Source organism: Bufo bufo, chromosome 1 (genome assembly GCF_905171765.1).
Source record: "Bufo bufo chromosome 1, aBufBuf1.1, whole genome shotgun sequence".
In the NCBI taxonomy this organism is placed as follows: domain Eukaryota; kingdom Metazoa; phylum Chordata; class Amphibia; order Anura; family Bufonidae; genus Bufo; species Bufo bufo.
In genome coordinates, this window is record NC_053389.1 from 621,159,428 (window position 1) to 621,184,454 (window position 25,027).

At 47.4% G+C, this 25,027-nt stretch overlaps 1 protein-coding gene across 1 annotated transcript in view; it reads left to right on the forward strand.

Annotated features, from left to right (window-relative positions):
* TERB2 (telomere repeat binding bouquet formation protein 2) overlaps nt 1-25,027 on the forward strand; it is an 86,359-nt gene that overhangs the window by 33,066 nt on the left and 28,266 nt on the right. Inside the window, exon 2 of the mRNA XM_040414668.1 lies at nt 6,115-6,199. Coding sequence (XP_040270602.1) covers nt 6,115-6,199 — 85 coding nt within the window. The remainder of the gene's footprint in view (nt 1-6,114; nt 6,200-25,027) is intronic.

Below are 25,027 nucleotides of genomic sequence, written 5' to 3' on the forward strand. Positions count from 1 at the left end.
CTTGAATAGGGCTGAGATGTGCCTAGGTTGTGCGACATCACATGAGCTAGGAAATGCTCAGGGAAGGCCTACTGCGAACACCGGTGCCTTCTCAAGCAGCTGATTGGTGAGGGTCCCGGTTGTCAGACCCCCACCAAACAGGTACTAATGACGTATCCAGAGGACAGGTCATCAGTTAAAAAGTCTTGGAAAACTCCTTAATGGCAGAAAACTGGTGTAAAATACAACTGAAATCTATTCCAGCTCCTGGTAGGGCTGTGGATTGGGATACTGAAAAGCCATTCACTTCCATTAGGGTCAATTTTGCGGAATGGGTGCGGGCCTGTTCATTTCAATGGGGCCGCAAAAGATGTGGACAGCACACGCAAGAAAGATAGAGCATGTCCTAGTCTTGTCCGCAGCCACGGACAAGAATAGGCATGTCTATCACAGGGCTGGCAAAATGCAGAACGCACGGTGTTTTGCGGACGTGTGAATGGACCCCAATACTGTCATTTACAGTGGATTTATGTTGCAGATTCCACAGCACCAATCTATAGTAAATCCTGAATGTGTGAACGTCGCCATATGGTGCAGGCTGCTCCTCAGTCCTACCTCATGGAAGAAAGCGGATATTTATAGGGAAGTAGATGATTTCTCATGACTATGGCTGACAAAACTGACCGTGAAATTAGTGATGTCCGCTAATCCCCAAAACATTTGATGGCAGATCTGACAAGACAACGTCCTCATAACTAGTGACATAACTATGTGGGAGTGAAAAGCTGTGGTCTCTCCATATTGGACATTGTTCTGCTACATGTATCCTACAAGAAATCTATAATGAATTGTTTGTCTTGTATATTGTATTACTTTATTTCCCCGGAAATGTGGGATGTTAGGAGTTATACATGTGTTAACATGTGTGCTGCCATCTACTGGTGCTTATGACCAGTTCTGGTGCCTTGTGTGCGTCTCAATAAAGTTATTGTTGTTATATTGTGCATTAGCTTTTAGAAAATGTACAGAGGCCTGAGAGGCTGGTTTTCTCAGAGCGTAGACCGAGACCTCATCCACATCTGGGGTCAGGAAAAAAGAATTCTGAGTATCATGCTCTTCATATTGATATGTCCGTGCTGTCTTCAGTCTGCCAAGCTGTAACACGGCAAGAAGCCATGTATCTGATTTATAGAAATGACGAGCTCATGACAAAATCCTCACAGAAAAGTAGAGAGCGGGGAGGGGAGAACTTTGTGAAACTACATCTCCCATCATGCACACTTGCTTGGCTGTTCTGTGAACTCCCACAGAAGTTACAGAAGCCTGCTGGGAGTTGTAGTTGGAGTGCCAAAGGTTGCTGATCCCTGGCCTAAAGGATGGATATTTGAGTAGTGCTGATTTTACTCACTTCATGACTGAGGTATTTGGGTTCTGAAAATGGTTTTCTGGGATTAGATTATTATGATTTTTTTTACAAAAACATAAGTAAAATAAAATACCACCAACGCCAGCCCAATTAATCCCCCTCATACAAACTGTAATCTATACATAAATATATACTGCTAAATAATATATACCGTAGTATATATAATATGTAGAACCAGCAGGGGCCAAACCTGACTGTGGGGACCACATAATACCTTAAACAGTAAATGGCATTTATCATGTTGAGAAAGTTAATACAAGCCACTTACTAATGTATTGTGATTGTGCATTTTGCCACCACTGCTGGATTACAGGGTGGTCTGTAACCATGGAAACGAGCAGTGTATTATGTGATGGAAAAATAAATCCAACCAGCAACGGAGACAATATGGACAATGACAATACATTAGTAAGTGCCTTGTATTAACTTTCTCAACATGATACCTGCCATTTGCTGAAGTGACACAACCCCTTTAAGGCTACTTTGACATTAGCGGCAGCCTTCTCCGGCAGGCTGTTCGAGCGGGTGAACAGCCTGCCGGATCCGTGCTGCCGGAGGTCCGCTCCGGCCCCATTGACTATGTCGTAGTAATATTCCGGCCTCCTCTCGGCATGTTTGCCGTGCTGCTGGAACAGCCTGCTGGAGAAGGCTGCCACTAATGTGAAAGTAGCCTAATGCCTCCTTCATGCAAATGCCTCTTAATAAATTATTTGCATCTCTGGCACTCTGTGCACCAGAAACTAAAATCTATGCCAGCGAGGGGCTGGCATAGACTTCAGCTATAACTTACACCAGTTTCTGGCATAAGTTATAGTAAATATGGCGACCTCCACTATGCCCTGCCCCCTCCTGATAGGCCCCACCTCTTTTCTCGCTGCTTCAGAAAAGTGTCGAGAAGCTTAAAAAGTCGCAAGTTATGCCGTAAATATGGTGTGCAAGTTTGGTAACTATCCTTCAATGAATCCAAAAAATGCACCAAAAGGACATAAAATACCACAGACATGGTGATGAATCATGTGATGGACCATGTGATGAGCGCAGTGACGTCACCACAGGTCCTTTTCCTCCTGCACAGCAAAGAAGAAGAAAGAAGAGTAGCCGGGCTGCGCGAACAAGTGGATTAAGGTGAGTTAAATTATTTTATTTATTTTTTTAACCCCTCCAGCGCTATTTTACTAAGCATTCTGTATTAAGAAGGCTATTATTTTCCCTTATAACCATGTTATAAGGGAAAATAATAATGATCAGGGTCCCCATCCCGATCATCTCCTAGCAACCATGCGTGAAAATCGCACCGCATCCGCACTTGCTTGCGGATGCTTGCGATTTTCATGCAGCCCCATTCACTTCTATGGGGCCTGCGTTGCGTGAAAAACACACAAAATAGAGCATGCTGCGATTTTCACTCAACACACAAGTGATGCGTGAAAATCACCACTCATGTGCACAGCCCCATAGAAATGAATGGGTCCGGATTCAGTGCGGGTGCAATGCCTTCACCTCACGCATTGCACCCACGCGGAAATATCGCCGGTGTGAAAGAGGCCTAACACTTAGATTTTTCAGTCATGTAACCTGCATGACCATTACATGGGGTACGTTGTGTGACAAACCCTACATTGCGCTGTGGTTTCCATTATAAACAGAAACTATAATGCATATGAACAGAACCTAACCCCTTAGTGACCAGGCCTGAAAGGGCCTTAAAGGGTTTCTACCACCAGATTTTCACCTATTTAGCTGTCAGACACTAGCGATCTGCTAGTGTCTGCTCTACCTAACCATGCAATTGTAATCCCTTTCTGTGCAGTGGTTACCCTAAAAAACGTAGTTTTATTGCTATGCTAATGAGCCTCTAGGTGCTATGGGGGCGTCTTTTCAGCACCTAGAGGCTCCGTCCACTCACTATTTCCGCCGCCCAGCGCGCTCCAGCCCGCCCCTCTCTTCTAGATTGACAGCCCACTCGCGCCCGCGCCGTGTGCTTCTGTATTCGGAGCAGGCGCAGTGACTGTTGGACTGCTCTCTGCGCCGTAATCGGCGCAGGCGCAGTGAAGATGCCAGCGCAGGGAGACAGTCACTGCGCCGAATACAGAAGCACACGGCGCAGGCGCGAGAATTCGGCCGAGATGCAGAGAAGTAGTCTGTCAATCTAGAGGAGATGGGCGGGCTGGATCGCGTTGGAGCGTGCTGGGCGGCAGAAATGGTGAGTGGACGGAGCCTCTAGGTGCTGAAAAGACGCCCCATAGCACCTAGAGGCTCATTAGCATAGCAATAAAACTACGTTTTTTTAGGGTAACCGCTGCACAGAAAGGGATTACAATAGCATGGTTAGGTACAGCAGACACTAGCAGATCGCTAGTGTCTGACAGCTAAATAGGTGAAAATCTGGTGGTAGAAACCCTTTAAAGGGGTTTTTTGGGAATTAAGAAAATAAAAATATATAAATATATTCCAAAATATAGTTATTAGTTATAATGGCTTGTTTTGTCTGGGGAACAATCATCAGGAGAAATAAAATGGCCGCCGTCCTATTAGTCCACACAAAACCTGTCCTAATCACACAGCACTTCACAACACTGAGGTAAAGAGCTGTGCCATCTTCCTCTCCTACCTGTCAGAGATTATAATCCTGAATACAGTTTAAGGCCTCTTTCACACTACCGTATGGCTATTTCAGTGTTTTGCGGTCCGTTTTGCACTGATCCATCGTTTGTTTCCGTTTCGGTTCTGTTTTTCCTTTCTGTTTTTCCGTATGCCATATACAGTATACAGTAATTACATAGAACAAATTGGGCTGGGCTGGGCATAACATTTTCAATAGTTGGTTCCGCAAAAAACGGAACGGATACGGAAGACATACGGATTCCTTTTTTTGGCGGACCCATTGACTTTAATAGAGGCACGGGACGTGATTTGCGGCCAAATATAGGACATGTTCTGTCTTTGCACGGAACGGAGATACGGAAATGGAATGCATATGGAGTGCATTCCGTTTTTTTTGCGGACCCATTGAAATGAATGGTTCTGTTTACGGACCGTATACGGAACGCAAAAAACGGCCCACAAAATGAAAAAAAGGTAGTGTGAAAGAGGCCTAAAGGGAACCTGTCATCAACTTTATGCTAATCCCCACGAGGGCAGCATAAAATATTGACAGAAATGCTGATGTCAGCGGTGTGCCCCTCATGAGCTAAAAGTAAGTGGTTGCTGAGAACCAGCATCTTAATCATTGCAGCCCAGGGCTTGAAAAAGTCAAAGGCCGTATTTATTTTTGGTTCTGTTTGGGGGTACATATAAAATATGGTGTTATTTTTTATTTTTTCCTGCACAAATATAGAAACAATTATTAAAAAAAAAAAATTTATACTGTTCATGTGTTTCCCATAAATTAATTCTTCAGGTTATTTCGATTGTGTGGATACCTAATATGTGTAGGTTTTTTTTTTTTGTTTGTGTGCACAATAAAATGTATTTTATAGTATATAATGGCATTTTTAAAAATATATTTTTAGCCTTTCTTTAAATTTTTTGTTGCATTATATATAACATTCTTTTTTAAATTTCATTATGGGATTGCTATTTTATAACTTTGTTTTATACTTGTATAATGTACAATGGTCCCTCACGTTACAATATTAATTTATTCCGGGACAACCACTGTATGTCAAAATCATTGTAGGTTGAGTCCATAACTCTATGAAAAACCCCAACAATCACATCCCAGAATAAGAAAATCTGAAGTTAAAAAAAAAATTAAATAGACAGATAACCCAAGACATATAACGTAAGTCGCTCCACTGGTATCCAAAAGAGAAGTTCATCCTTGCACAGACAGGGGGCAGTACAGAACATTTAGTACCACAGAGGAGCTACTAGACAACCAATACAGGTATTTTACGAGTGAAATGGCCATGTTGATCGGTTGGATCAGAGTCTGAGGCATTGTATGTTTAGTCTAGTTTCAACTTACAAAGGCCCAGAAAAGACCATTTTATGCTGAAAATATTGTATCTTGGGCGACCACTGTTTTAGCACAGTCCTGTTTACTAATACATTATGCTCTGTGTCTCTATCCGACAGGAAAAACATGAACAGACAGCTCTAGGGGTCCTTGTAGGTCCTCAGGGCTGACTGCTGATGGCTCCACCAGTTTCTGATTGGTTCACTAGAATTAAGGGTTAACAGCTGGGATCAGATGGGATCAGACCTTCTCCTGACCCTACCTCTACGGCAGGGACCTATTCTAGGAACTGGAGATAAACAGCTGGTTTTTAGAGCAGGAACATTCCAGGAGCCGCTAACCTCCTTCAGCTACACCATAAGACGGTGCAGCAGACTGAGAACCTGCACTGCCTGCCATCAAACAATGGAGGCCGGTTGTTCAGGGGTTAATTGTGTACCATAACCCTCTTTATTTAAGTTATTCTAGCCACAGGCATTTATCATGTATCCACTACATAGGTGATAAATATTAGATCTGTGGGGGGACCCTTACAATAACTAAGCCCAGCCCCCCATCACACAACTGTGGTGGATGGGGAGTTTGAAGAGAAGACGAGTTAGCTCCGGCTCCATTCAAACTCTTTGGTAGTTACAAAAACAGCCTAGCAGTCAGGTCCGCACTAACCTAAAATGTATCACCTATCTAGTGAGATGGAAGAGGGGCCCGTGACTGGAATACCCATTTGATACATCTGTTTAATTTTCAGAGTCTGAAGATGGCATCATTACAAACTCAAGCCATCAAGCCGATTATCTCTTCAGTATGGATGCATCTCACCATGACACTCAGAGGTATGTATGATTTTATAGAAAACTATTACTTATAAAAATATGGTAACATTCCAAGTGATATACGGTAAGCAGTGTCGGACTGAAGTCCCTTTGTCCTACCAGAGAAAATGATTATGAAAGCCCAACTTCTGTGTATATAGGACTATAAGGGCCCTGTTTCACTACAGGTCTATTATTGTCAGAGCTTGGGCCTACCAGAGGATCCCTCTGGTGGGCCAGTCCGACCTTGGATATATGAAGTAAGTTACAGCTTGATTGTCATTCTGTGTGGATATTTGGCAAGTATTATACAGAAATACGCCTATATTAGGCGTATTTCTGGCGCAGATTTGGCGACTTTTCCCTGCTCATGCCAGGTCTAAAAAAGTGGGCATGGTGTGGGCGGGGAAGGGTATGCCAGTACATAGTAGTTATGCTCACACTGTGCCCGCTTCACAGTAGTAATGCCCAGATATGTGCCCCCTTCACAGCAGTTATGCCCAGATATGAGCCCCCTGACAGTAGCTATGTCCAGATATGTGCCCCTTCACAGCAGTTATGCTGGATATGTGCCCCCTCACAGCAGTTATGCTGGATATGTGCCCCCTCACAGTAGTTATGGCCAGATATAGTATGCACCCCTTCATCGCAGCTATGCCCAGATATGTGCCCCCTTCACAGTACTTATGCCCAGATATCTGCCCCCTTCACAGTAGCTATGCCCAAATATGTGCCCCCTTCATAGGAAGGTAAAAAGAAAATGTTCACCTAGTTTCTCAGCAGCAGCAGGATGTAGTGTCACGTATTGCTATGCTGGTCGGTGTAGGAGGAGCACAGCAGATTCCCAGCCACACCGCTTCTCCTCCTAAACAGACCAGCAGAGCAATATCCGACAATACTTTGTGCTGCTGCTGTGGAGCCAGGGCTGTTTTTAGATTTTATGCTGCCCTAGGCACTTTAGTGCCGTCTTCCTTCCCCCACTGAAGTCTATACTTTTTATCGTTCAATATATCTTTATTGAGGATTTTTTCATTTATCCAGATTAGTCAAAGATATAATATACAAAGAATCTTTTTAGATAGCTGATGGTAGAATGCTAACTAGGCCTTCAGCTATCCCTCTGAACTCCCTAATAAGCTTGCACCATTAAAGGGCTTACCTGTTGCATAAGCGCTTCGCAGCTCAAGGCATCTGTGTTGGTCCGATGTTCTTATGTTCCCGCATTGCTGACAAAAATGATGTTTATTATATGCAAACGGGGGAGTCAACATTACACCTATAGGCTCCGCGCCGCGCCCTCTGCTCTTTAACATGGCGAGTTGTAATGACATTTTCACTACCATGTCCTGTCAAAGTAGACAGGGAGCGGAAATTGCAGAGAGAGCAGATCCTCTAGGTGTAATGGTAACGCCCCTGTAGCTCCTAAAGGCTCATTTGCATATATTTAAACATTATTTTTTTCTCAACAATGCGGGCACATATGAACATGGGACCAACACAGACCGTCACTTATGGGTGGTTTTAGCGCTGCCCTAGACATTTTACATGCTAGAACAGCGCTAAAGCCAGTCCATTAGTGTCGTTGACGTCACCAGGCTCACTGCTAAGGCCCCCCTCTAGTGCACCCCTAATAGAAATAAGGCCAATCTATAAGTCACTCCTATGAGCCCTCAGTAGTAGTAATGCCCCCACCACTGCCCACCGTATTTGTAATGTTTTCTGCAGTATCCCCTGGAGTTATAATTTTCTCTGTAGTGCCCCCATAAATTATAATGCTTGTCCTCTCCTTTGTGAAGCTTGCATAATAGAAACCACCCAAAAATGACCCCATTCTAGAAGCTACACCCCTCAATGTATTAAAAACTTATTTTACAAACTTTGTTAACCCTTTAGGTGTTCCACAAGAGTTAATGGGAAATGGAGATAAAATTTCAGAATTTCGATTTTTGGGCAAATTTTCCATTTTAATCCATTTTTTTCCAGTAACAAAGCAAGGGTTAACAGCCAAACAAACTCAATATTTATTGCCCGGATTCTGTAGTTTGCAGAAACACCCCATATGTGGCCGTAAACTACTGTATGAATTAAAATGGAAAATTTGGCAAAAAATTTAAATTCTCAAATTTCATCTCCATTTGCCAATAACTCTTGTGGAACACCTAAAGGGTTAACAACGTTTGTAAAATCAGTTTTTAATACCTTGAGGGGTGTAGTTTCTTAGATAGGGTCACTTTTATGGAGTTTCTACTCTAGGGGTGCATCAGGGGTTCTTCAAATGGGACATGGTGCCAAAAAAAAGGCCATCAAAATCTGCCTTCCAGAAACCATACGGCGTTCCTTTCCTTCTGCGCCCTGCCATTTGGTCATACAGCAGTTTACGACCACATATGGGGTGTTTCTGTAAACTTCAGACTCAGGGTAATAAATATTAAGTTTTGTTTCGCTGTTAACCCTTGCTTTGTTACTGGAAAAAAACAGATTAAAATTGAAAATTTGCTAAAAAAATATCTGTTTTTATTTTATTTTTTTGAGCGTGTTCATCTGAGGGGTTAGGTTATGGGGTATTTTTATAGAGCAGATTCTTACGGACGCGGCGATACCTAATATGTCTACTTTTTTTTAATGTATTTATGTTTTACACTATATTATCCTTTTATAAACAAAAAAAAAACATTTTAGTATCTCCATAGTCTAAGAATATTTTATTTTGTTTTCAGCCGATTACCTTAGGTAGAGGCTCATCTTTTGCGGGATAAGAGGACGGTTTTATTGGCACTATTTTGGGGGGCATATGACTTTTTGATCGCTTGCTATTACACTTTTTGTGATGTAAGGTGACAAAAAAATACCTTTTTTTGCACCGTTTTTATTTTATTTTTTTGACCGTGTTCATCTGAGGGGTTAGGTCATGGAGTATTTTTATAGAGCAGATTCTTACGGACGTGGCAATACCTAATATGTCAACTTGTTTTATTTATTTTAGTTTTACAAAATAATATTTTTGAAAAAAATAAAAATTGTTTTAGTGTCTCAAGTCTGAGAACCATATTTTTTTTCTGATTGTCAGTGGCTAAATGGAATTAAAATCGGGGAAGAGGATTATAAATTTAGTACTCCATGGAAGTGTGGTACTCCCTGATGAAGCAACCGTCAATGCAGAGGCCCGGATGATCGGGGCATGTGTCACACTGAGTGGTGGTGTCCTTCCGTATCCCCCTCCTGTTATACACTCTGCACTTTTTTTGGGACTGTCCCTTCTTTCCAGTATGGGGGACCACACCTGGAAAGTGTTGGCCAGGGACGATCCGGGCACCTCCAGTTCCCAAGGAACTCCGGCCTGCTCCTTCCCGGTCAGAAAAGATCAGGGCCTTGAGGACTACCTCATAGAACTGAAGGAATTTCCCTGTGTTGCCAGCGCTCTGGGACAACACAAAAGAGTTGTACAAGGCAACCTGTACCAAATAGACCGCAACTTTTTTGTACCATGGCCGGGTTTTGCACATGGCATTATATGGCTTGAGGACTTGATCAGAGAGATCAACTCCTCCCATATACCGATTGTAGTCGACGATACAATCGGGCTTGAGGACCGTTGCCGCAGTACCTAGCACAGGGACAGGGGTGATGCCGTTACCATGAATTGTGGACAGTACAAGGACATCCCTCTTGTCCTTATATCTGACCAGCAACAGGTTTCCACTGGTAAGGGCACGGGTCTCACCCCTGGGGATAGGTACCTGGAGGGGGTGGGTAGGGAGGCCGCATTGATTTTTCCGCACGGTCCCACAAGCGGACGTGGATCTGGCAGCGAGGGACTGGAACAAGGGGATACTAGTATAAAAGTTATCCACGTACAGGTGGTAACCTTTATCTAGCAGTGGGTGCATAAGGTCCCACACAAGTTTCCCGCTAACACCCAGAGTGGGGGGATATTCTGGGGGTTCAATACGAGAATCTCGCCCCTCGTACACACGAAACTTGTAAGTGTACCCTGAGGTACTCTCAAAAAGTTTGTACAGCTTCACGCCATACCTCGCCCAGTTAGAGGGAACATACTGGCGGAAAATGAATCTCCCCTTGAAAGCAATGAGAGACTCCTCAACCGCGACCTCCCTTCCAGGTGCATAGGCCTCCAAAAATTTGGACATGCTGCATTATCTGCATAATGCAGGCATTTCCGGATGGCCTCAAACCGGGTACGTGTCGTGGCTGTACTGTAAAGTGGGGTCTGGTAGAGGACGTCCCCACTCCAGTAATGCTTGACACTGGGTTTTTTGACTAGGCCCATGTGCAACACGAGGCCCCAAAACGTCCTCATCTCAGCGCACTGACTGGAGTCCAGCCACCTGCCCTAGCCAAAAAGGAGCCCGGGTGTTGAGCAATGAACTGTTGGGCGAACACGTTCGTTTGCTCCACCATCAGATTCATAAAATGGTCACTGAAAAAAATTATAAAATAGTCATATTTAGTGAAGCCCACTGTGGGAATCTGGATTCCTGCTTGGCCAATAAAATCAGGAATCGCGGGTTCAAAATGCTCTGGGGTACACCAGACAAGTTCACCGGTAGGGGGCTCCGGTGGACTTATCTGGTGGGCCGGAAAACTAGTACAAGCCCCAGAGCTGCTTGTACTAGTGTGGGCCACAGTGTCCCTGGCATGGTGGTCCCCTTGCTCCGCCTGGCGGCGTCCCTGCCCCTTGGGGGCTCATCATCATAGCTAGATAAGGAGGAGGACACGGATGACAAAAGGAAAGTGGGGTCATCCTCGTCCTCACTGGGACTCTCGGAGTTGGAGGCAAGCTGGCCAAGAACACCCGGCGGGCCATAGGGGAGTGTGTGCGTGCGTGTGTGGAAATCTTTATTTAGTGTGCGTGTGTGTGGGGGCACGGGTGTTCGCGGACTTATCCCTAAAACTAACAGAAAAAAATAAAAAAAGACCAAAAAATGTGAAAAAATAAAAGAAAAATTCAAACTCGCTGATCGGCCGTGGGGCGTACGATGCGCTAACAGTGGCCAGACGCTAAGAGTGCAAGCTGCAGCACCCCTGGGGGGGTCTAGGGTCACACAGCTGTGCTGTGGAGCCCAGACACCCGATTAGAGTGATGCAACAGTTGAAACTTTTATTTTTTTTTCCACTAAACTTTCCCTGAATATCCCTGCCTAACCTAACCTTTTCCTAACCTTTCCCTAAATACCTTTTAGTGCCAGATGGATCTGTGGAGGGTCAGAAGGGGGTGCTGGGGACAGATGGCAGGCCCAGCTCATTTATCATTTCCATGCCAGTTTTTGGCGTGGAAAATTACTTAAATCTATGCCAGCAATGTCGTATGGCCTACTGGAGGAAGCGCCAAAGTTATGTAGAGGCTTGGGTCTCCACATAACTTTGGCGCATAACCAGTAGTGCAGAGGAATTAAGACCAGCATCTGAATCGCGGGTCTTAATAAATGTCCCCTAAAGTGTTTAAATTACTAAAACAAGAAGGCCACAACGAGGCATTAAATAATTATAGACCATTTTTTAAATGCATTCCAAAACATTTGCATAATGGCTGTGCTCCTATGCACAATCATAACTGTACTGTCTGTCCGCCGTCTCTAACATCATGTCCTCTCTCTATTTGAAGTCTTTCAAAAACTGACTCTGACCTAGTGACCCTAGTACCACAGGCGTCACTGCGTCTCCCAAAGTCCAGGCTATCACCTAGCCTCGTGGCCCCTCAGCCAGCCCGGCTGAGACCACTCTTACAGAGCCTCCAGCAGTCTGGGCTGGGCTCTTATCCCAGACTGATTGTGGCTCCTTGTGCTGCCTCAGAATTGATGACACTGACTGGGAAGACATGGAAACTCATGCCATGAATCTCCCCTAGCAGCCATAAGGCCCGTCACTACCTCACATCCCCCCCCCCCTTCCTTTGTAGGGGTGAACACTAACATCAAATCCAGATGCTTCTGAACTGGCATCGACCTGGCCGACAGTCTTCCCCTAATTCTGCCAGACCCAGGACAACAGCGCTTGGTTTGTCACCCTCATGAGTTTATGACTTTCACCACCCCAAGGCTAGCCAATGAGATTCTCTTGCCCATCTCATGAGCCGGTACTCTCTTTTTCGATTTTCTGGCTTCTGTACATGCTCCTCACGTCCTTTTTTGGACTGCTGCAACTCTGGACCGAACTGTCCCGACCCTTTCTCCTTTGCCTTGCGGAGCTCCTTCAGCAGAGCAGGCTTATCCGCACTCGTTTCTTTTATGTGCCTCCGATTCACTTCTTCCTTCTTTCCAGTAGTGGTTTCCCTCGCTTTGGCAGCAGTTTCAGAGACCCCTGCTTCTTTAGTGTTTTTTTCCCCTCTGGTAGCCGCTCTTTCGGTCACTGCAGCACCCGAGGACTTCACGTCCTCCCACAACTCCGCCTTAACTTCTTCAGCCTTGGTTTTCTTGAACCCGGCATCATCTACTTGCCCTCTTAAGTCCTTTTCCTCTTTCTCACGAGGTAGGAGATACCGCGGACAACAGGGACTTCATCAGACTTCTGGCATTTTCTCCAGAGGCTCACTTAGGACACGGTTCTCCTTTCCAGAAGAATTCAGGAGAGCCAACCCACAGTAGTAGACAGGATCCGCATAATGGTCGTCCATCTCCTCGTATTCCTTCCCCAGCAGGCTGCTGGCTACTTGGACGGCTTTGCAGGCGGAGGGGACATCTTTCGGGACCAGGTCCTGGCTACCCACTGCCTCAAGTCTTTTGGCCTCTGCATCCACATCAGCCCCATCAACGGGTTCAGCCAGAAAGATCTTCCGTCTTCTCTGCCTCTGTCGGCACCGCGTCATCACCATCTCCAGATCCCTTCTTAACAGGCTCTGGCTTAGACTTCTCCAACTCATAGACGTTTTTCTCGACGTCATCCTTTGAGCTCATAAGATCCTCCATCTCTGCTCTGAGTTGCTTGTTGAGCCTCTCAAACTCATCTCGCTCCTCTTGCGCTTCTTCAAGGGCTCTAGCCAAGGAGAGGGCTTTGGTCTCTTTTTCCCGAGCATCCGCCTTCGCTTGGTCATGTTCTTCTGCATATCGGGCCGAGCTGTATTTCTCTCCAGCCTGAGGCCGGTCAAACTTTGAAAGTTTTTTTTCTTAGTTTTTCACACCAGTTTGTTGGAAGCGCCCCGCTCTTGGGCATCCTGGTATCACGATTCTTTTCGGAGACCCTGTGGGGGTTCCACCCAAAGTCCCTTCAAACACTTTATTGGTGTCTACCGCAGTTTTCTTTATTTTTTGGGGGCCTTTGCTCTTCACCTGGATATCAGGCCGTAGACCCTTCAGCTCACTCAATTCTTTCAGGGTTTCTTCTCTTGACCCCTCTGCAGCCTTTTTCGGTGACTCTGTGAAGACAGCTAGTCTTTTCTTTATCAGATCTAGAGACTGTATAGAGGAAGGAATCATCTTCCTGCTTGCAGCTGTACCAACATGTCAGGTCATTTACCAGGGTCTGGGTATGGGTCTCAGACATTAGACTGAAGTCTCCCCACTTAACTCTCGTCATGTCAGATACAACAGTCATCTGGACGCTACTAGTAACCACCTCAACTTCGCAAAACTTCGACCTGGTAGCTTCCCTCTCTGAGTTGCTAATGGTCACAGCACATACGTCACCTATGCCGCTCGTGTCATTGTTAATGCTGACCACTAGGGGCACTGACAAGTTAATCCCTACATGGGAAATTAATTTATTGATCATAGAACACTGTGGAAACTGCATATCCACCTCTGGTACTTGTGGTACACCCTCTAGGACTGCCACCCTTTCTTGCACGTTCACCAGAGTAGGATTGCTTGACTCTGTGCTCACAATATTTATCAACCCTTCTGCCTTTTTTATAACTTTTCCTCCAGGGGGCGCTATTTCCCCCACCACATTCTGCAACGGAAAAGGCATGTCATCATCATCACCTATTTCACAAGACTTCACATTTTCATTTTGCATTTTATCAGCACCATTGTTTCTAATGGTCACATCATTTAAAGGGCCAGAAACCACTTCTGCAGGAGTTTCACCACTAGCTGCAGGAGTGTTTCCCCACAGTCCCCATTCCAAAAGGAAACCACGGCTCCACTTCACCTCATGTACGAGCACCTTAAGATCAAGTTCACATCTTTTGCAAAAATCCACATTGTCATTATGCTGTTCAAGTAACTTGACACCTTCACTTTGCATCTTATCTGCACCCTTCTTAATGTGCAGCTCCTTCACATTATCATTTAAAGAGACAGGGACAGGTTCTGCAGGAGTTTTGTCACTCTCTGTAGAAGTGTCTCCATTACTCAAAACCTCCAAACATAAGGGAAAATTACAGCCCACCATTCCCTCATGTATGAGCGTATTTGTATCATCAGGTTCACAAGTCCCAGTTCTCACCGGAGACTCTCCCTCAGTGAGAACCACCTGATAGTCCGTATTATCCACATAATTGTCCCGAACATTTAACATTCTATCAGTCTCTCGGGCGGCTATCATGCAACCTCTTACCTAGGCTAGCATGGGATCTCTGACTTTCACCACCCCAAATCTAGCTTTAATCACAGGCTCTTTGGGTGACTCAGAAACCTTCTCCCCTGCAGGTTCCTGCGAGGGAGTAACCGCAACAGGTTTACCCGCCTGTTTAGACACTGCGTTTTTCCCAATGTCATACACTTCCGAGACTGTTTCTTGCCTCAATAATTTTTTTGTCACTGACCCAGCCAGTTTCCACTGCGGCCGGCTCACGGTCACTGGAACTGCCACAAAACTATTAACAGGACCAGTATTACCGCCTGACGTCGTGGATTCAGGAGACGACGATATTCTCAGGTCATCTCAACTAAGATCACCAGCCTTCTCTTGGTTCCTGGTATCCCGAACACCAGCAGACTCCTTACTGCAACCGTTGCCACCGGAAACAGCATGGCCCGGAGTCCCGACTTTTCCTGCATGGTCAATCCAGCCGCACCCTTTTGGACTCTGTGCACAGTCGCAGGTAATATAGGAACTCTGGAAAACCGAACTGTTCTCCATCTTGTCTTCCCGGTTTTCTCGCCGTTTTATATGCTGCCACGGTCTGACATATTCCATTATGTAAGTCACGGTAACAGACATTTCGGCTACCTAGTCCACTTAGCCAGAGACCCCCCAAAAAATTATTATTATTATTTTTTCACAAGTCCGTCTCTCTCACCAGGCTTTTGGCCCTTTAAGCTCCACACAGCAACTCCTTTGCAACCCAGCAAAAACTGTCCAGAACAGCATGAGCAGCACCTGCTCCTCTCAGCGATGTCGTTGCCCCTAGCAACCGTGTTGCTTTTTACTTTTCGGCACAGAGACCTACCCGCATCCGACATCAATTGTGGGGGATTAGCTCTCTTTCAGGGGTCATTCTCACAGATATCTTCGCCAGACACCAAGTTTAAGGTCCAAACACTGTGCTTTATTGCGGCACATCCGTGTAATTATAAACATTTATACAAAATAATAAAAACTCACCCGGCTGGGCTCTAACTAAACATAACATAACCTAGTCTCTGTCTTAACTACAGGTTACAGTTCATACCTTGCATCAGATCCGGCTTTCCCAGCCTAACAGTTCCCCAGCCTCCAGGCTATACAAGTATGAGTCCCTTTGGGGAATTAGGGTCCAGCAGTCCTCCCGACTCTGACCTAGTGACCCTAGTACCACAGGCGTCACTGTGTCCCCCGAAGTCCAGGCTATCACCTAGCCTCATGGCCCCTCAGCCAGCCCGGCTGAGACCACTCTTACAGAGCTTCCAGCAGGACTTTGTTGCACAAAGAATCTTCCTCCGATTGACAGTCTGGGCTGGGCTCTTATCCCAGACTAATTGTGGCACCTTGTGCTGCCTCAGAATTGATGACTGACGGGGAAGACATGGAAACTCCTGCCATGAATCTCCCCTAGCAGCCATGAGGCCCGTCACTACCTCACACCATCTACTAACCTACTTAAAGGGGTTCTGCACTTTCATTTAACTGATGATCTATCCTCTGGATAGATAATCAGCTTCTGATCGGCGGCGGTCTGACACCCGGGACCACCGCCGATCAGCTGTTTGAGTAGGCAACGGCGCTCCAGCAGCCTTCTCACTGTTGACCGCCAGCCGAGTGACGTCACGACTAGTATCAACTAGTTGATACTAGTCGTGACGTCACTCGGCCGGCGGTAAACAGTGAGAAGGCAGCGGCGCTGCCTTCTTAAACAACTGATCGGTGGGGGTCCCGTGTGTCGGACCCCCGCCGATCAGAAGCTGATGATCTATCCAGAGGATAGATCAGAAGTTAAATGAAAGTGCAGAACCCCTTTAAGTAGGTTAGTAGATGGTGTGAGGTAGTGACGGGCCTCATGGCTGCTAGGGGAGATTCATGGCAGGAGTTTCCATGTCTTCCCCGTCAGTCATCAATTCTGAGGCAGCACAAGGTGCAGAACCCCTTTAAACCAGATATCTCCATGTCAGTGTGTGGCACTATCATCACACCTAGGCAGCATGCCCGCTGTCTCAGTGTTATGTTTGACACTGATCTTTCATTCACTTATTCCTATATTCAACCTCTTGCCCACTCTTGTCTGCACCTCAAAAACATCTCTAGAATCTGTCCTTTTCTTAATGTAGAAACAATAAAAAAATGCTCTTTTTTGCCCTGATCCATTCCCGCCTCAATTAATGTAACTCATTACTGATTGTACTCCCCCTTACCAGACTCTCCCCTCCCCAATCTATCCTGAATGCAGCAGCCAGGCCCATCTATCTGTCTAACTGCTACTCCGCCCTGTGCCAGTCATAGCACTAGTTGCCCATACAGTATAGGATTTAATTAAACTGCTCATTCTCACCTCCAAAACTCTTCACTGTGCTGCACCCCCTACATCTCTGTCTACCATCCTATTCATGCTCTTCGTTCAAACAATGATTTAGAACTAACATCTACCATAATCCGAACCTCTCACTTCCATCTCTAAGGCTGGATTCAGACATGAGCATTTTACAGCTTGTTCCTACGTGCTGTAAAACGCTCAACAGGCAAAAACCAATGTTTCTCTATGGGCATGGTTCTCATCTGAGCGTTTTACAGCACGTACGAACGCGCTGTAAAACTCCCTACGCCTCAAGAAGTACAGGAGCTTCTTTGGGGCGTATTGTCGCGCAGTCCCGCACATAGACTTCAGCGGGAACGCGCCTAAATGGGCGTTTGCTTGTTTCCGCCCATTAAAAACGCCTGATACAAACGCCCGATAAAAACGCCTGAAAAAAGCGCATATCGAATACGCTCAGGTCTGAACCCAGCCTAAGACTTCTCCCTAGCTGCACCAGTTCTCTGAAATGCACTACCCCAAGAAATTGTTAATTCACAACATGGCGCTCCCTAAAAACACATCTTTTTATGGTTAGCCTATCTCATGCCCTGATCAAATCCCTCTCCATTCACCCCCCCCTTTCTTTTCAGAATTACTTGTCATGGTCTTACCTTCTTGCTGTTCTCCTTCGTTTGACATGTGCTGGCGGCCATCTTGGTTTCTGGGTTTCTTGTAGCCTTCCACCCTGCGGCTCCTCCTTCCCACTGGGAGGAGCTGGATGCCTAGCTCATATATATAGGAGGTCTGTGGCTTCAGTTCCTTGCTTGGTCCTCCTGTGTTCACATGCTTCTAAGACTGCTGCTGCTTCTGGTTCCTGATCCTGGCTTCGTCTGACTACCCTGCTGGTTCCTGATCCTGGCTTCGTCTGACTACCCTGCTGGTTCCTGATCCTGGCTTCGTCTGACTACCCTTCTGGTTCCTGATCTCTGGCCTCTCAAAGACTCTGCTTCGGTTTCACCATTCGTTTGGACTTTTGCTTTACAGCTTTATTTTCAATAAAGCCTTCTTATTTTCACTTATCTCTTGTTGTATGTCTGGTTCATGGTTCCGTGACATTAGGACCAAGCCATGAGTTCTGACGGTACAGGGCCATCCTCGCTACCCATGCTGGTTGCCAGACTTGATCAGCAGGATCACCTGTTGGGTCGGTTCGCTGTGGCGTTGCAAACCCTGCTTGAACGCACGGCTCATTTCGCTCCCGTTGCCGATGGGTCGGTTGTCGCTCCTACTGCCGCTCCGGTTGTTGCGCCAGAGTCTACCCCGACACCTGTTGTTGCGCCTGCGGTGTTTCGGGGTATGACCGGTTCTGCCCCCCTTCCACAGCGCTTTGGGGGAGAGCCAACTCAGTGCCGCGGTTTCCTTAACCAGGTGGGCATTTATTTCGAGTTGCTGCCACATGCCTTTCCTACTGAGAGATCAAAGGTGGGCTTCTTGATCTCGCTGCTCTCGGACAAGGCCTTGGCCTGGGCCAGCCCTTTATGGGAGAACAACAATCCGGTGGTTGCCGAGTTTTCCGGTTTTGTTGCTTCTCTTCGGAAGGTATTCGATGTGCCGGCTCGTGCTGCCTCTGCCGCGAAGCTCCTTATGTCCATCAGACAGGGTTCACGATCCGTAGCTGAATACGCCATTGAGTTTCGTACCCTGGCAGCAGAGGTGGGCTGGAATAATGAGGCTCTGGTCGCTGCTTTCTCTCATGGTCTCTCGGATGCCTTGAAGGATGAGGTTGCAGCTAAGGACCTACCAGTGGAGCTCGAGTCTCTTATTTCTTTCCTGATTTTGATTGACACCAGACTCAGGGAGAGACCTTCCTTTAAGGAGAGCCTGCGGAGGTCTTCTAACAGATTGGCGCCTACGTTTGCTGTCCCACCCGTGCCTCCCTCTCCTCCCACGCCTCCTGGGGATGACTTGTCTGGGGGTGAACCCATGCAGCTGGGGTTTGCTCGCCTGTCCGAGGGGGAGAGGGTACTCCGGAGACGCGAGGGTCGATGCATGTACTGTGGTCTCGGTGGGCATTTTCGGTTGGCATGTCCGAACCGTCCGGGAAACGCTCGTACCTGAGATCCTGTCGGGGGCAGATCTTGGGTGGAGTCTCCTCGTCCCCGGTTTCCCGTGTTGACAAACCACTGATCACTGTTGTCCTCTCCTGGGTCGGGGGCTCGGTGACGACCCAGGCGTTGGTGGACTCTGGTGCTGGTGGTTTGTTCATTGATATTGTGTTCGCTGCCGCCAATTCCATTCCTCTGCAGGCTCGAGGTTCCCCACTGGCTCTTGAGGCGATAGACGGCAGACCCCTTCTGTCGTCACACGTGACTCATGAGACCCTTCCAGTGGGGATAGCCATTGGTGCCGTTCACAGAGAGTCGGTCTGCCTCCAGGTTATTTCTTCTCCACACTACTCGGTGGTCTTGGGGTACCCCTGGCTCCAGAAGCATAATCCGACTTTCGATTGGAGATCGGCCGAGATCCTCTCGTGGTCACCGCAGTGTGGGGCTAGTTGCATCCATGGGTCTGTCAAGTTGCTGTGTACTTCCTCAGACTCTCTGTTGCCTCCTGAATACGAGGAGTACCGGGATGTATTCGATAAGGTGCGCGCGGTTGCCCTACCTCCGCACCGCCCATACGATTGTGCCATAGAGTTACAACCTGGTGCCGTTCCTCCTCGTGGCAAAGTCTATCCACTGTCGGTAGCGGAGAATGAGGCCATGGAGGAGTACGTGAGGGAGGCGCTTTCACGCGGACACATTCGCAAATCCTCGTCCCCGGCAGGGGCTGGATTTTTCTTTGTGAAAAAGAAGGGCGGTGAGTTGAGGCCTTGCATCGATTACAGGGGTCTCAATCGCATCACGATCAAGAACGCTTACCCGATACCCTTGATTTCCGAGCTGTTCGATCGCCTTAAAGGGGCCACGGTCTTTACCAAACTCGACCTGAGGGCGGCATATAACCTGGTAAGGATCAAGGCGGGCGATGAGTGGAAGACCGCGTTTAACACCAGGACCGGTCATTATGAATCCTTGGTTATGCCCTTTGGGTTGTGCAATGCGCCCGCAGTCTTTCAGGAATTCATCAACGATGTTTTCCGTGACCTGTTGCAGCAGTGTGTGGTGGTCTATTTGGATGACATCTTGGTATATTCTGAATCCATGGAGGCCCACATTCTGGATGTCAGACGAGTGTTGCAACGGTTACGAGAGAACAAGCTGTTCGGTAAGCTTGAGAAATGCGAATTTCACCGATCCCAGGTAACCTTCTTAGGTTACATCATTTCCGCTGAGGGGTTCTCCATGGATCCTGAGAAGGTTTCGGCTGTCTTACAGTGGCCCCAGCCCAGTGGTCTTCGTTCCCTGCAGCGCTTTTTGGGCTTCGCCAATTATTATCGGAAGTTCATCAGGGACTTTTCCATGCTGGCCAAGCCTCTCACGGATCTGACCAGGAAGGGCAGTAATTCCCAGGTCTGGCCGCTCGAGGCCATCCGAGCTTTTGAGGCCCTAAAGTCCGCTTTTGTGTCGGCTCCGATTCTGTCGCATCCCAACCCTGGGTTGCCCTTTGTCCTCGAGGTGGACGCGTCTGAGACGGGAGTAGGCGCCCTTCTGTCTCAGCGTAGAACACCAGAGGGTCCTCTGCTTCCCTGTGGGTTTTACTCCCGGAAACTGTCTTCCGCGGAGTGCAACTATCAGATTGGTGACAGGGAGTTATTGGCCATCGTGCAGGCCCTTAAAGAATGGAGGCACTTGCTCGAGGGTTCGGTGGTTCCGGTTCTCATCCTGACGGACCATAAGAATCTGACCTACCTTTCTGAGGCCAAGAGATTGACACCACGTCAGGCCAGATGGGCTCTGTTCTTGTCACGTTTTAATTACGTGGTCTCCTACCTACCCGGTTCCAAGAACATCAGGGCGGATGCCCTATCACGGCAGTACTCTGAGCTGTCCAGGGAGGAGTCGATTCCGACTTCGGTCATACCTCCGAATCAGATCCTGGCCGCCATTCGCACCAGCCTGACCTCTCCCCTGGGTGAGCAGATTTTGGCGGCTCAATCTGGTGCTCCCTCTGGGAGACCCAACGGCAGATGTTTTGTGCCTGAGGAGTTGCGCACTCGGTTGTTGCGAACCTACCATAACTCCAAGACCGCGGGGCATCCTGGAAAGAATCAGCTGTCCTGGGCTGTTTCACGTCTGTTCTGGTGGCCTTCCGTACGTTCCGACATCGCCGCATATGTAGCGGCATGCTCGTTTGTGCCCAGAGTAAGTCCCCTCGGCACCTTCCGTTGGGCCTTCTGCAACCCATAGCCACCGGGGAGCGCCCATGGTCACACCTGGGGATGGATTTCATTGTGGACCTCCCTGCATCCCGAGGCCATACGGTCATTCTCATGATTGTGGATCGGTTTTCCAAAATGTGCCACTGTGTTCCTCTCAAGAAGTTACCCTCTGCACAAGAGTTGGCCACGATTTTTGCCAGGGAGGTCTTCCGGTTGCACGGTTTGCCCAAGGAGATTGTGTCGGATCGGGGGAGTCAGTTTGTGTCCAGGTTCTGGCGCGCCTTTTGCTCCCAGTTGGGGATTCATCTCTCCTTCTCCTCGGCCTACCACCCTCAGTCCAATGGGGCCGCAGAACGATCCAATCAGGCCTTGGAGCAATTCCTTCGTTGCTATGTCTCCGATCACCAAGACAATTGGGTTGACCTTCTGCCTTGGGCTGAGTTTGCCAGGAACACGGCGGTGAACTCTTCCTCTGGGACGTCTCCCTTCATGGCCAATTATGGGTTCCAACCTGCCGTGTTACCGGAGGTATTCTCTCCCCAGGATATTCCGGCTGTGGAGGATCACCTTTCCGTCCTACGTGCTTCTTGGGTACAGATCCAGAAGTCCCTTGAGGTCTCTGCGCAGCGCCAGAGACTCCAGGCTGATCGCAGACGAGCGCCTGCTCCTTCCTACCAGGTCGGAGACCGTGTATGGTTGTCCATCCGCAACCTCAACCTTCGAGTGCCCACTCCCAAGCTGGCGCCTCGCTTTGTTGGTCCCTTCCGAGTGCTTCGCAGGGTAAACCCGGTAGCCTATGCCCTTGCGCTTCCTCCTGGCATGCGGATCTCTAACGTGTTTCATGTCTCCCTGTTGAAGCCACTGGTGTGTAATCGTTTCACTTCCTCGGTTCCTCGGCCTCGTCCGGTCCGAGTGGGCAATCATGAGGAGTATGAGGTGAGCAATATCCTGGACTCACGCCTGGTCCGCGGTCGGGTGCAGTTTTTGGTCCATTGGCGTGGTTATGGTCCAGAGGAGCGTTCCTGGGTTTCCTCCGCAGATGTCCATGCTCCTGCCTTGCTCCGAGCCTTCCACGCACGCTTCCCTCAGAAACCATTTTTTGCTCCGCGGAGGAGGGGCCCTTGAGGGGGAGGTACTGTCATGGTCTTACCTTCTTGCTGTTCTCCTTCGTTTGACATGTGCTGGCGGCCATCTTGGTTTCTGGGTTTCTTGTAGCCTTCCACCCTGCGGCTCCTCCTTCCCACTGGGAGGAGCTGGATGCCTAGCTCATATATATAGGAGGTCTGTGGCTTCAGTTCCTTGCTTGGTCCTCCTGTGTTCACATGCTTCTAAGACTGCTGCTGCTTCTGGTTCCTGATCCTGGCTTCGTCTGACTACCCTGCTGGTTCCTGATCCTGGCTTCGTCTGACTACCTTGCTGGTTCCTGATCCTGGCTTCGTCTGACTACCCTTCTGGTTCCTGATCTCTGGCCTCTCAAAGACTCTGCTTCGGTTTCACCATTCGTTTGGACTTTTGCTTTACAGCTTTATTTTCAATAAAGCCTTCTTATTTTCACTTATCTCTTGTTGTACGTCTGGTTCATGGTTCCGTGACATTACTCCTCTGAACCTGATTTATCAGCATCCACCACACCACCATGCACTCAGAGGCACTACAGATATTTTCTGATGACTGGCTCATGCAGCCTTATATCTACTCCCCTATTGTGTTAAGATGACTGGACTATTGTACAAAACAAACACTTCCACCTTCCAACCCCATCTCCTCATAGATTGTAAGCTGTTCCGAGCAGGGCCCTCATTCCTTTTGTTTCAATTGTTGACCTGTTTGCTGCTGTGTTATTTATGACTCTGTTTATACTTGAAACTCCCAATTTAAAGCGCTGCAGAACATGTAGGTGCTATATAAATAAAGATTATTATTAACAGTTATGTTTGGACTTCCGTAAAGTTTTTTTCAGCCATAATATTCCCTGTTTAAGCTGCACAGCTAGATGTATTTCACTCAGAAGCAGAGGGCATCCTATCTGCCAGCTCTGTACTACTGAGACATCCCTTCCCTTAAGGGTGTATTAGACACCCCGAGACTGCAGACAATTGTTGGGAGGGAAGTGTTCTCTACCGGCATTGTCAGATAGCTAGCAGAGGACACCACTGCTATTATATGTGGTATGGGAAGTAGTGATCGCTATGCCATTGCTCGTCCCCAGGCAGGGCAGCGGTGTGCCAACAGCAGGTGGCTATTACACAGCGCAATCTGCTGCCGGCACCATTGTGATTTTTAAGCATACTTCATTTGGAGGCAGTATTAGACTGCCAGATGATCGCTAATGAGCATTCACAGGAACATTCCTTAGTGATCATCTGTCAGAAAATCTGGCAGTCTAATACACCCTTTACTTCCCAGTATGTTTGTTGCAGCTCTGGAACTCACAGAACAGATAAGAAGGGATAAATCACACTTACAGAAAGGCTCCTGTGGTGTTGAAAAGCACTGTAGAAGCAGTTGTTTTATCAGGCTCACAATCTCAGGTACCGTAGCTGTGACACGTCCCCACTTCCTCTCAACCCTCCTCTGTGTCTTTGTTACCAGGGACGGGTCTTGCAACTTAGGTGGACATGAGACCCCTAGTGACCATGACTTTACAGCTTTTTTTAGGTGGATGCAGACATATTTTTTAAATTAAGTGATTTAGAAATTAAATTAAATTAAATTAAATTGTGTGAACGTACAATGACTCTTTAAAAGTGTAGGCCCTCGTTAGAAATAACCTGGGTGTAATGGTGGACGAGGATGGAGAAAAGTCACATGTATTAAATGCCTTCATCTCCACTGAATTTTCGCAGGAAAATTCAAAGTAGGTGACATGATTAGGTGTAATGTAAATTCCTGCTAAGGTACTGCATGCAGTACTTTTAGTCACGCTGCCTCTTGGCGTGTGCTGCCGCCGGAACTCCGCACCCGCTCCCATTATTGTCAATGGGGACGGAGCGGCAGTCCGGGGTCACACGTGAACTAGCGGCAGGACGGATCCGACAGGCTGTTCACCCGCTGGAACAGCCTGCCGGAGTCCCCTGCCATTAGTGTGAAAGTAATCTTAACCCAGGAAGAAGTGCTGTCAAAAAGACGAAAGAACACAAATCCCCACGTCTGGATGCATTCACCCTCTAGTTCTGCTGGAATTAAAAGGGCTATCCCACTCAAAATGTGTTAAATTGTTTATTGTTAAATACAGCCTATTATAAACATGTTTATATTGACACATTAACAAATGCTTATATCCCTAGATAATTCAGGGATATTAATATAGCACCAACTGCTGTTCTATTGTTATCTACTGTGTCCACCTCAGTAAATGTGCCAAGGTGGACATGCATTCTCACTCTTATTGCTTTTTCTGCTCCTTCTCTGGTTCTCTGGTTCTGACCGGGTAAGACAGCATTATTGCAATTGTTTGTTTAGCATCTCCTCTGACAAGCAGAAAAGATGTTGCAGCTCCAGGACCAGCGAGCTCAACTCACTAGCATTGCTGCATACCCCGAGGAACAGAGAGGGAGACAAGACCGAGCATGCATGCTAACCTTAGCATTTTTGTCTTCCTCTGGATCAACACAGTAGAATTATAACTTGGTATGCATTGTTTATCTATTATCATTTGTGGAGTTTAGGTTATTTCTAATATTGTCTAACACACATTTGCACG